This window comes from Haemorhous mexicanus, chromosome 3 (genome assembly GCF_027477595.1).
Source record: "Haemorhous mexicanus isolate bHaeMex1 chromosome 3, bHaeMex1.pri, whole genome shotgun sequence".
Lineage (NCBI taxonomy): Eukaryota > Metazoa > Chordata > Aves > Passeriformes > Fringillidae > Haemorhous > Haemorhous mexicanus.
This window is the reverse complement of record NC_082343.1, coordinates 103504169-103517219: the sequence shown is the minus strand read 5'-3', so window position 1 is coordinate 103517219 and position 13051 is coordinate 103504169. Positions and strand designations below refer to the sequence as shown.

Below are 13051 nucleotides of genomic sequence, written 5' to 3'. Positions count from 1 at the left end.
ATACAAAATAACCTTACAGTGGAAACAACTACCAGTGTCAGAACAAGAGCGGATGGAAAAACTCCGGTCAGTGTTACGGGAAGTGTTTTGGATAACACCCTCGGTGGTCAGAGATGCAGGCAGGGGCAGCATCGCTGCGGACAGCAGCCAGTGCCGAGCAGAGCGGCTGCAAGAGCCGCACAAATTGTATGGCTCTGTCGCCCCACCGACACGCCGGGTGTGACACACTCCGGGTTCCCTGGCTCAGCAGTGCTTTCCTCCATTTGCCAAAGGCATCGCTTGAAGCCAACAACCCTCCGGCCTCCTGCAGCCGCTTTTTCACGCTAAGGCTGCGGTACCGACCCGGGGGTACCAAACCGGCGGCGGGGACGGGGCGGGCCATGCACCTGCTGGCAGCCCGCAGCGCTGGGGTCGCGCACATCACCCCGCAGGTGGATTCCGTCCCGGGCGGCCCCACGGGGGAAGGGGCCCCGGGAGGGACACAGCCCGCGCAGAGGCTCGGCACGCCCGGCGCACGGCAGGGGCTGGACAGGGGCCGGGCAGGGGCAGGGGCCGGGCCGGGCGGGGCGGACGGGGGGCGCCCGGCGCCGTGCGCATGTTCGGCCGTACGTCACAATAGCGGCGGTGGGAGCGCGCCCGGTCCCAGCCGATCGCGGCTGGTTTGAGCTGGTGCGTTGCCACAGCGACGCCGTGGCGCTATAAATAGGAGCGCGGCGGCCGTGGCGAAGCTTTGTCAGCTGCGGCGCCCCGCTCGCCCCGCCAGCCCCGCTCCTCCTCAGCCGGTCCGGCGCTCCCGCCCGGCTCCGCGCACCGCGCCCGGCTCGCAGGAGGAGGGGGAGGCGGCTCGGAGCGAGGGGTTCGGCTGCCGCGGGGCTTGACAGCAGCTCCGCCACCGCTGCGAGGTGAGGCGGGCGGAGGGATGTGCCGGGTGTGCCGGGGAGCGGAGCGGGCGGGCGGCGGGGCCGCGGCGGAAGCGGCCGGCGCGGAGCCACGTGTCTGCGGGGCGGCTGGCAAGCGGCGCGGCCCGGGCTGGGCGCCGGTGCTGCCGCCGGGTACGGGGAATCCCCGGCCCCGGTGGGGAGGCGGGAAGCTCCGGGCGGCTGTAAGCGGGCCAGACCGGCTCGCCTGGGGAGCATTGGCGGCGCTTTCCGGCAGCGGGGGAAGGGACGGCCCCGCCGTGGCCGCCGGGCTGTTCCCGGGGTGGGGAAAGGCAGGTGCGTGGCAGGAGCAGGGTTTGAGGCGGCCGGGCTCGCCCTTGGGCCGAGCGGCGCCGGGGCGCTGCCCCCCTGCACACCCGGCGGGCACTGGCCTGGGCCGGGAGCAGAGCAGAGAATCACGGAGTAGTTTGGGTTGGAAAGGACCTTAAAGACCATACAGGTCTAACTCTGCCTACGGCAGGGACAACTTCAGTAGACCCGGCTGCTCAGAGCCCCGTTCGACCTGGCCTTGAATACCCCGAGGGATGGGGAGCGAGCCCTTTTCCCGCAGAGCGCTGCTCCCCGGGCGTCTCGGGGTGGGGGCCGAGCCGCAGGGTGATGTGAGCTGTAATGAAGATGCACCCCAGGGCTGACAGGCGCCTCCTCGGGAAGCCGCAGTGTCAGGCTGGGCAGTGCCCCGGAGCCGAGCCGGGCGGCGCAGCTCCAGCTCGGCCGCGTCGGGCTGTGCTGCGGAACCGTGTGGCTTCGCAGGGAGAAGGGCGTTGGCGAGCGCAGGGCAGCCGGCTCCGTCCGTGCAGCCCGCAGCGCTCTGCAGGCTCCGGAGTCAGGGGCCCCTCGGGCCCCTTTTCTAGACGCAGCTTGGCTGTTTGAGTACCGAGCCTGCAGGCATGACTCAGCTTTAAGTACAGCTGCTAAATAGGGAAATGCTCTGGAGAACAAATTCTAAATGAGCGTAAATTGCCTTTCTTCTGGGGAGCTGCCGACACTTTGCTCGCAGTCCAAATAGAAACATCCTTTGGGAGGCTACAGTTTGCACCTACATGATCGTGTTCTGTCTGTATGCTGTGTAATTACACTGTAGTTAAAATTGTGCAATGAGGTGGAGATGGAAAGCTTGCAAAAACTTTTTAACAAAATCTGTTGTGGCCAGTAAAAGTAATTTCCCTTTTACATGTTAAAAGGAAGAGTGCTGTTCACGCAGCTCTCTGCAGAAGGGAGGTTAAACTAAATTTTTCCTGATGGTGTTCACATCTCTTAACCACAGCTGAAGTCCCTGAACTGCATTCTGCAAAGCTGCAAGTCTATGATGAGATGCAACTTCTCCTTAGTAACAAGAACCTCCTGAGAAGTGTTTAATTTGCTGCTTCTTATGGTCCTTTCAAAGAGGCTTTAAAGAGAAGACTTTAATCCAGCTTGTGGTAGAATTACCACTGCACGTGAATGAGAGCAGAAGGAGAATGAGGTTCAGTGGATTGTTTGGTTTATTAGAATCAAAGCTTAATCTAGTTTGAATCTCAAATTTGATTTGTCTCTGATAAGTGAGAAATGATCAAAAGATATGAAGTAGTTCTTGTTGCCATATGTTTCTCAAGGTTGAAATGAAGTATAATTGCTGATGTTTCAAAGTTATTCAATAAAATTCAATGCATGTTGTTATACACATATATGGAATTAATGATTCTGTTGGGTTTTTTCTGTTGGTCTTGTTAAACTGTGACAGCTATAAAACATCCTTTTTCAATTGGTTTATAGCCAGACTTTTTGAAAATAAAGGAAACAGTAGCATAATATTAGTGAAAAAAATCAGCATTTGCATAATTTTCAGTCCTAGTCTGCATGACTAGTTTGAGTGTGAAAATTGCTGAGAGAAGGAAGGAGGCTGGATCCCGTTACATGAGTGGCTTGCAATGCTGAGGTCTTTGAAAGGTAGCACACACTGCTTAACAGCTTGATGGAGAATGCTGTTGTTCTATATTTGGACTACCCATTGAAAAGGTGGCCCATGGACTCCATGGGTCATGGATGGCAGAGGAGTGTGCTTTTGCTCTTTTAGTTGTAGTTCTCAAGGGACTTTCTTCTTAGCAGGTAGATTTCTGTTAGCAATGAAGGTTTGTAAAATTTTGTTCTGAAGTGCTAATTGAGATCCCTGTTAAGACTTTTTCTGCAGGTCAGAGTTAGGAACCAGTCTCAAAGTATGTATCTGCCACTCATGACAGCTGAGGCTCTCATGTAGCTTGGAGATCATGAGTAGCCAACAGAGCAACTTCAAGGAAAGCCCTGTTCTCATGTCGGCTTTATGCATAGTCTGAATTGTATTGAGAATCCAGATATTTACCTGGCTTGGACCTAATGAGAGTTGTTATTACTCAGAAGTCAGTAAAGTCTTGGATTCTGTTGGCAATAACAAGTAAACCCTTTCTTCTGAAACTGGTGAGCTGAAATAGTGCTTAGGAATTGTTAAAAAAAAAAATTCATAAGTAGATGCTAGCCATAATATTAGTAGCTCTGATGTGGAGGTAAAGGAAAAGAGAGCAGAAACTTCCAGAGAGCCAGACTAATAATAACTGAAAGTATTTATTGGATTGCTTTTTACTTTGAGCAGATTCAGAACATCATAGAATTGTTGAACAGGGGAGAACTTGCCTTCCAGCTAGCAAGATTATTTTGGCCTGCCTCCTTGGTTCTGATTACATCTGTTCTGTCATTATGCAAGTGTCTAATCTATGCAGCTATTAGTGATCACTGTAGGAGCTGTATAATTGTAAATTATATGAGCACAAAGTAGTGGTCATATAATGACTATATGAATCTAAGTGAAGTATTGAATGTAAACTATATGAACTCAAATTTAATAATTAACTTTTTTTTTCAGCACTTCATACTCAAGTCCTTTCACATAAACCTGAAATCTTGAAAGTCATGAGTAACTTCAGCAAAGAAGAATTTGAGCTGACCTTCCTTGATGAAGGCTTTACTGCCAAGGATATCCTTGACCAAAAAATAAATGAAGTGTCATCTTCTGTAAGTATGATAGGAAAACCACTACATTTCATGATGCTACAAACTTATAAACTAATAGAACAAGTTGTCCTTGCAAATGATCCACAAGACAGCCCCCTCAAATGCTGACCTCTAGGCTTATCCTGTTATCTGTTGTTTGTAAGGTTAAGATGTGTGTTTGCTCTAGGATGATAAAGATGCCTTCTATGTTGCTGACCTCGGGGACATTGTGAAGAAGCACATGCGGTGGCATAAGGCCCTTCCTCGGGTGACCCCCTTCTATGCTGTAAAATGCAACGACAGCAAAGCTGTTGTGAAGACACTTGCTGTTCTTGGGGCAGGATTTGATTGTGCTAGTAAGGTGAGATCTCAACTATCTTCTGATCTGTGATGCTGGTATCTGTGCAGCCTTACAAGCCATATTTGTGTAAAATTCAGCATAACCAAGTGGTTTTGCTTTTGTAATTCTGATTACATTAATCACCTATCTAGAAATATCTTCTACAAGTGTAATCTGTTCTTTCTTCAGACTGAAATACAACTGGTACAAAGCATTGGTGTGCCTCCTGAGCGAATAATATATGCAAATCCCTGCAAACAAGTATCTCAAATCAAACATGCTGCCAGCAGCGGTGTGCAGATGATGACATTTGATAGTGAAGTAGAACTAATGAAAGTTGCAAGGGCCCATCCAAAAGCCAAGTAAGTAATGCTAATTGTTCTGTAATTCTTCCATGGGTTCTCAAGATACAGAAATATCTGCTTTATCTGAAACTTGTTTTTCATAAGTTTAAGGTAGTCTGCAAAACTGTGAACTAATAAGCATACTTTTAACTAGTGAAATCTAATCTTGTAGAGTTTGCTGGCACTTTAGGAAGAGATACACAGAGCAGCTTGTATCTTTAAGCTTGGTCTCATTCTGAGATCATACCTGCCTGGTGATGATGTCTATTATATTGAAACTTAACTCCTCACTTTGTCCTGTTTCTAGGTTAGTCTTGCGCATTACCACCGATGACTCCAAAGCAGTCTGTCGTCTGAGTGTTAAATTTGGGGCTACACTTAAGACCAGCAGGCTTCTTCTGGAGCGTGCAAAAGAACTTGACCTTGCCATTGTTGGAGTTAGGTGAGCTGACAGTATCAAAACACAGTTGTACTAAATAAGTTTCCTTTCCTTTCTCTATTGTCAGGTCTACCTGACAACAGAGATGCCTTTTTATGTGATTACATGAGTTTACACAAAACTTCTTGAGTAATTTGCCAAATCGCAACTGATATTTTGTATCTTTTTCTAGTTTCCATGTTGGAAGTGGATGTACAGACCCAGAGACCTTTGTTCAAGCCATTTCTGATGCCCGCTGTGTGTTTGATATGGGAGTAAGTCAAGTTCTGCTTTCTGTGGAACTACTGCTCAACTGTTGTGGCAAAACTGAATGAAGTGTACAACTGCTATGGGGTTAAAAGCTAGCTAAGTCCGCTGACTTGATGTTGGAATTTTTTTAGGTCCTGGTAGCTTGCTTTGACCAGCTTGGCAGAACTAAAATTGGCAGCTAAAACTCAAATTACTGTTACTTGAACATGTGTTAGCTCTGTTTCAATTGTTAATGAAATGACTTCATGTTACTTTTTAAGCTAAAATGATAAATTATAAACTGATGTAAATTATAAACTTTTTTTGACAGTGTTGCTGTTCGTTTCATTTTAGGCTGAACTTGGCTTCAATATGTATCTGCTTGACATTGGTGGTGGCTTCCCTGGCTCTGAAGATGTCAAGCTTAAATTTGAAGAGGTATAGCTTTGCTAAGAAGTTCTCAGGTTGTGGAATCTGCTTTGAGTGTTGATCTGGATTAAATAAAATCTTGCTTTTTCTGTTTGTATGCAGACACATTTGCAAAAATGTCTGCTTGGTCAGAAATGTAATTAAGAGGGAAAGAGGAATTAATCTGAAAATTAGATTAGCTCATTAGATACATAGCTAAATGACTGCACTAGCATGCAGAAGTCTCAAAAAAGTAAAGCCAGTTTTAACTATAGGCTTGATTCTTACTGGCATAGACTTCCAGTTGGTGCTGTACTTGAGACTGAATAGATTGGCACTGCTCCTATGTAGGCTGAAAGGGTAGTCCTGAACCCTTACTGCCCTTCGGGGTGGCAGCATATGAGGTCAGTGTCGGATTTGATTTAGGACTAGCTTTTGGATAATTAAATTCCTCAGTGTTTTACAGCTATTGCTGAGGCAAAGCAGACTGGGCTTTTGGAAGAGGCAAGGGGGCTGAATATTGCCGGGTCTTCCACTTAAAGCAGTGTTGTCCGAGCGCCTTGCCTTCTAACCCAAGGAGGTGTTAAATGTTACATGTTAATACAAGGATACAGCAGGTTACATAAAACATTTTCTTATAATAGTGAGCTAACATTGTAGCCCTTTTGGTACCTCCTAATGAAGTGTGGTTTCTCATAGTGCAGTACGGGCATGTGTGAGGTATCAAAAGCAAATTATGTCATTGGGCTCCATGGCAAGGTACAGTCATGTTGCAGTTGGAGGCAGCTTCAAGATAACTTCAGAACCTGGAAATAACTGTTCATGAAGGCAGATGAATTTCAAGTATGATGGTAAAGCCCTCTGTATGCTTATGATCCCATGAGATGGCATCTTTAGGATTTAGTAAGCTGTGGAAGAGTGCATGATTTCCTTCAGCCTCCAACATGACCTGCTTTGTTACTTATACTTTAAGCTGCAAGTGGTGTCTGCTTTTGTTGCTCTGTATATAGTAAATTTAATTGCAAACGAGGTTTTGAATAAAAAATGAAAGCATTCAATAGAAATTACAATAGATGTTAATAGATGTTGCATGTTTCACTAGTATATAATTTTGAATTTGAGTGTCTTACTTCATCTCAGACTTCTAAGGTAGCACCTGAGTAGCTGCTGGAATTCTAATACTGGCATCTGATTTTTTCCCTAGATCACAAGTGTAATCAACCCAGCACTGGATAAATACTTCCCTTCAGATTCTGGAATAAATATTATTGCAGAGCCAGGAAGATACTATGTTGCGTCAGCATTCACGCTGGCAGTCAACATCATTGCAAAGAAAATTGTGTTAAAGGAGCAAACAGGTTCTGATGGTATGTAAATCAAGCCCTAGACTTAGATCTAGCCAACTGTGTGTGTCTTTCCAAGACTTTTTCTCACTGGTGTCTTGACTTCTTCCAGATGAAGATGATGCAAATGACAAAACTCTGATGTACTACGTGAATGATGGAGTCTATGGATCGTTCAACTGCATCTTGTATGATCATGCCCATGTTAAGCCAGTCCTGCAAAAGGTATGCCTGTTCAGAAATATCACATACTAGTCATGTATCATGAGTGTAGGAGAATCCTTGTCACAGCAGTCACTTCTCAGTTCACTGCTCCCTTCATGTTGCCAGACTCTGGCGTTTAACTTACAATGCACACAGTGGCATGAACTCAAAGCCAGAGGTGAAGAACCTGCAAGCAGCTCTTCCTTTTCTTCAGAGGGGGAATGTTACACTGTGATATTACTTCTGGAAGCTCTGTTTTTATAGTCAACTGATTAAACTGCACTCTCTTCTTTAGCGGCCTAAGCCAGATGACAGCTGCTACTCCTGCAGCATTTGGGGACCAACGTGTGATGGCTTAGATCGGATTGTTGAGAGGTTCAATATGCCCGAGCTGCAAGTTGGTGACTGGATCCTGTTTGAAAACATGGGTGCCTATACTGTTGCTGCAGCTTCTACTTTCAATGGATTCCAGAGGCCAACAATACACTATGTGATGTCAAGACCAGCATGGTTAGTAACTAAGTTTCTTGATCTATCAGTACTTCTGAGATCACTGTAATAAATAGCTCCTATCAGTTGGCTACTCTGGGTAGTTTTGGTGCCACAGCTCTTGTAAAGCCTCCTGTTGTGGAAGAAGGCAGTGCTTCTGAAAGCTTTTGCTGTGTGGTTAGAAAAATGCTGATGCTACTAATTACTTTTCTCTGTTGTACATACTTGTAGGAAAGATGCTTTTAAAGAGGCAATGTTAGGAGACTTCATTAATCTGGATTCTAGCTAGTGTTGTCACTCTTGCACAACATACAAAATCATTATGAATTCTTTACATTTAGCTTCTGTGACTTGTAATCAGGGACCAGTCAATCACAGTTATAATATGTTGTCTTCTAAATTAGTAGCTTACTAAATCCTGACTGCAGGATGCAGGGATATTCAAGTGTTGCTTCACAGTATGATCTCTATGTTTGTTTGAGAGCTATTCCTTGGTTTAGGTTGAGCTCTGGCTCAGTGCTCAGTGCAGAGTGCTAGATCTCCATGGGAAGTTATTTAGCAGGTAAGTAAAGAAAGCAGGAACTACCTTTTAAGTGCAAGGATACTGTGAAACTGCAACTTAAACAGCAGCTTAAAGTAACCTGTGTGCTCTGCATTGTAACACAGGTTAATGGATTGCGCCTTCTATAAAAGTGGGGTTTCCTGTAAGAGGAAGCCCTTACCTCTCTACTGGTATCTGCCTGCTGAACTGGCAGAGGACTTTTGGGCAGAAGTGTTACCCTAAAGCATGACTAGCTCTGCTGTTGGGTTGTTTTTTAATTTATTGAAAATCTTTATGTTCAGGGGAATTCCTGACATAAAAGTAAGAGGAAGCTTCCTCTATTCTTCTCCTAAACCTGCCAGTATAAGCAGGGCTTTTATTTTTTCTTTCCTTTAGTGAAACCTCCAGTCAATTGAAGCATTTTTCAAAACACATGAAGCCTCTAGACTTCCCTTTACACTCCAAAACTGTGTCTAATTGAACTGAAAATGGCTCTGTGGGTGAATAATTTGCTTTTTCTCTCTGTATCACTAGGTTGCTGTTAAAATTTAATACTTGGTCTGAGGCATGCTGAGCTTAATTATGCAAACATAACTGTAAGGCCACAGCACAGCCCTCTTTCAGGCCTATGTGTGTTTTCTGTTTTGGCAAGAGAATTCTGTGATAAAGGCTGGCCTTTAACTGAGAGGCATGCATCAATGAGATTATGGTGCAGATCTTTCTAGGACAGGCAAAAGTCTTTTGCAATGTCATCTACATAGTCTAGAGGTTAACAACTAAATTTGTGACTAGAAACTGTGAAAGATCAAGGACAAGATGATTACATATGTCTAAGTAAAAACCAGTAATACATGAGGAGCCATGCAGTGGCACAACTGTTTGCCTTGCATACCTAAGATGACTAGAACTATAAGGTGGCATTAAGCTGAGTGTTGCTGTTGACACATCTGAGGGATGGGATGCCACCCCACACCTGAGGGACCGGGACAGGCTTGAAGTGGGACCGTGGGAATCTCATGAGGTTTAACAAGACCAAGTGCAAGGTGCTGCACCTGGATGGGGGCAACCCCTGGTATGAATCCAGGCTGGGGGATGAACAAATCCAGAGCAGCCCTGCTGAGAAGGACTTGGAGGTGCTGGTGGGTGAGAGGCTGGACTTGACCCAGCCATGTGCCCTTGCAGCCCAGAAAGCCAAATGTGTCCTGGGCTGCATCCCAACCTAAGTCCAAAAACTCAGTTAACTGAAGTTCTTATGAGCTGTGTTTCAGTACAGCTCTTGTCTGAATATGGAAGGAGTTGCTTGTTTTTTACTGGTCTGGTCAGCTCCTTTATATTCCTAGTCTGTTATCCATACTTCTTCTTGATTCAAGTTACCCAGTAATGTGAGGGTGTGGGATAAGTGACAGTCAAATTGTCAGGGATTTTCACATCTGAAATTCTAACTATTGAGCACTAAGTCAGTAAATCTGTATAGCATGAGGTATAATGATGTAGCTGTATGGGTGCATCTTTGCAAATCTAAATCCTACACAGAAATGGTAAAATCAGCTTGGTACTAGCACTTACCCTAAAGCCTAGCCAGCCACAAGTGCCCTGCATGGATTCTGCTTTTATTATTTTTAATTTTTTTCCCTCTACGATAATATCAGGAATGCAGATGATGCATAAAGAATTAATTTCATACTCACTGGCAATTAAAAAAAGTACATTTTTAGGTAGATTGCAGTGAAACAGTTTTTGACTCACTCTTTATTCTTTTTCTTTCTAGGCAACTAATGCAGCAGATCAAGGAGCAGGGGTTCCTAGCTGAGGTGGAGGAGCAGGATGTTGCTAGTCTGCCAGTCTCTTGTGCCTGGGAAAGTGGAATTGAATATCCAGCAACTTGTGCTTCAGCTAGTATTAATGTATAGGTAATATTTAGTAACTAAGTGCAAGGTTAGTCATTGAATTTAGGGCATTTGGGGGACTGTTAACTTAATTCTTGGTAGAATTTTTAAGTGTTTTTTTTAACATTTAGGTTTGGCATAAATGCAAGAAAAATGACTAGGAGATGGGTCACAATTATCTGTGTTCCTATGGAAACTATTTGAATATTGTTTTATATGGATTTTTATTCACTTTTCATGTATGCTACTAAAGACTGACCCTCAACTGTCAAACAAGTATTTGTAGCTTGTGTATGGCAGAACGGGCTAAGCTTAGTGCTTTGTGACCTACCTGTTTTAAAATAAAGTATATTGAAATAACTGGCCCCGTGTTTCATTAATCTGTAGAAAACTAATGTGTCATAGATGGCTCTTAGAGCATATGTGAGGGCTGACCAGATGCTGCAAACCCAGAACTTACTAATAAATGGATCTCCCCTACCCTTGCTCTCTCAGCTGAAGTGAAGGAAACCCCCTCAATGGATAGGGAAATGGAATTGTCTTTTTTCATATGTGATTAGAAGAAAGCTGACTGTCAACAGATGGAATACTGTGTGAACTCTTGTGAATTCACATTTGTTTTTCAGTGCTGAACATGTGTGTACCAAGTTGCATATTGCAGGTTCAGTGCAGTGCTGGTTTTCTGCAAGTTAGTCTGCAAGTGCTGTGGCCAGCACTGTTGGCTGTTTATAAACACATCTTGTCATTAATGAGAGAACAGAGCACAGGCTTCACGGGTGGCACACTGCTTGTTATGTGTGCCAGAACTAAAACAGGGTGCAGGAAAACCCAGGAAGCTGTCAGCCTGTGGCTGACAGGCTCTCTGACCTGTGTTGCCTAGGGCTTTAGTATAAAAGAGATAAGAAATGGGACTTGAGATCTTTTGTATGTGCGATATGATTAGAACCGCTTATTTAATGTTATGAAAAGATGTGCCACCCTTCTGCCTTTAGATTAAATGTGATAACTCCTAGTATTTACTATGTAGTGTCATCTAATACAGGGGGTATTGGTGATAAAATAGTCTGCTTATTGAAACAGAGAATTCTGACTTATGCTTAACCTATGCTAGTTTGCTGCCACTTTTTGCATTAAAATTAGAGAATGTTTCTGATTAAACTATTTGGTTCTACAGCTGGATTTGATCTATTTGCCAGAAGATCCTAGACTGCAGGCAAGCCATAGCAAACGCCTGATGTGTAAAGAGAAAGCTTAAGCTTTAAGTATTTACTCAATACATTAAGATCTAAGCTGGAGTAAGTGTTAAAATTTGAAAGGTTGTCCTAAGGTTGGCATTGCTGATAGAAACAGTGACTCCAGCAAGAAGAGAAATAAAGCTGTTTTTTTAGCTGTGTACAAGCAGCTCTTAAAGGCAGTGTTTAACCTCCATTCTGGCTTCCAGCAGAAACTCTCCATTAGCTGAATTACTAGGGTAAAGAAGAGTGATGGTGCCTCATTCCCGAGTCTCTTCAAGCATCCCAAGTGACTTTATTTGCTTTATTCCCAGCTTCAAGCTTGTGATTAAAATAACACTTGCCTTTATTCTTTTGCATATGGCAGACTTCAGTACAGACACATAGTGGAGCATTAGCCTTAATCTCATAGAAGCTCACTGCATCCAAACCAGGGTTTCCTTTAGCTACTCCAAGTTCAACTGGAAATGTAATGATTCTTACATTACCTCTGTAAACAGAGGTAGTAAATGGTAAACAAATGTTAATACTGTAACAATTCTACATCTTACTCTGCCAAAGCTAAGTGCATTTGAACAGGTGTGCAGAAAATATACTCTGAGGAGCTGCAGTTGACTAAAGGACATGTAGCTACTTTATCAAAGTACCTGTTTGAAGGCTGGGGCTGTTTTGTGTCAGAAGGAAGTTCAGCTGTAGTAAGACCTTATGTGATACCTGCACTAGCACCTACTGTCCTGCTGGGAAAGTGGCATAGCCTGTCTTCCCCTACTCACAGCTGGTGGAGATCATGTCCAGCAGGTAGTTTAGAGGCAGTCACTTGTGGAAACAATTAGTGAGTTTCACTGAGAAGAAGTTGGCAGGTTGATTTCAGTAGGTTTTGTATCAAAAATCCAAAATTTACATCTCTGCTGGAGGCCAGGACTGTAGAAGCATACTAAACCGGCATTTCAATCCATATGATGCTCCCCAAAAGAGATGTAGCTGACCATAGTTTTATACCTTTCTCTCCTATGGCAGGTATGTCGTAGATTGGCTGATGTTCTCTAAGCCATGTCTAACAAGTGTGTCAACTGTTTAAAAATGGCTAATCTGAAGCATCTTATGTATAAAAAAAACCAAATAAATTTTGCCAAGGGACTTTTAGTACTTGCTGGGAGTAATAAGTGTTTACAGTAATGCTGGTGTGTCTTTAAGCAAGACTTAACTTTCTCAGGTTATGCTAAACAGATGTTCTGGGCTTTGGGATACTTCATCTTACAGCTGCCTGGCTCCTGGTTTCCACTGAATTTTAGTTGTCCATTTGTTAATTGATTTTAAAATACCCCAAGTGACAGCATTTGGTCATAGGGTTACTGTGGGTATTCCCTACAATCCACAATAAGGAAATTTGTTTATTGCTGGAGTGGGGACCATGTAGGACAGCAAAGACATAACAAAGTAAGCAGTGAGCTCCTATGGTTTAGTTTGACCTCCCCTTGATGGCCTTTCGGGTCATTAGAGCCTTCGCTCTGTTTTGCTGTGTTTATTAATCAAATCCAGTTGTTCTAACTGCACATCTTAATTATTCCTCCCTGGGGCAGGCTTGTCTGATACAGGAGGAAGGGAGGAGCTGCATGCCAGAAAAATTGAGATCAGCTGCATCTGTCTGATGTAATTAGC

The 13051-nt window shown here is 44.2% G+C and overlaps 1 protein-coding gene across 2 annotated transcripts; it reads left to right on the top strand.

Moving 5' to 3' along the window:
• Window positions 1-721: 721 nt before the first annotated feature.
• Window positions 722-10520, top strand: ODC1 (ornithine decarboxylase 1). Of its 2 annotated transcripts, none has more exons than XM_059842873.1 (11): window positions 722-902; window positions 3811-3959; window positions 4126-4299; window positions 4468-4640; window positions 4930-5064; window positions 5234-5315; window positions 5644-5727; window positions 6902-7064; window positions 7153-7265; window positions 7540-7754; window positions 10043-10520. In XM_059842873.1, the coding sequence occupies exons 2-11, from the start codon at window positions 3858-3860 to the stop codon at window positions 10182-10184; spliced, it is 1383 nt and encodes a 460-aa protein (XP_059698856.1). In that variant the 5' UTR covers window positions 722-902; window positions 3811-3857; the 3' UTR covers window positions 10185-10520. The 2 variants fall into 2 exon arrangements, with proteins under 2 accessions (XP_059698856.1, XP_059698855.1); XM_059842872.1 differs by lacking the exon at window positions 722-902 and adding an exon at window positions 2236-2400.
• The last annotated feature ends 2531 nt before the right edge of the window (window positions 10521-13051 follow it).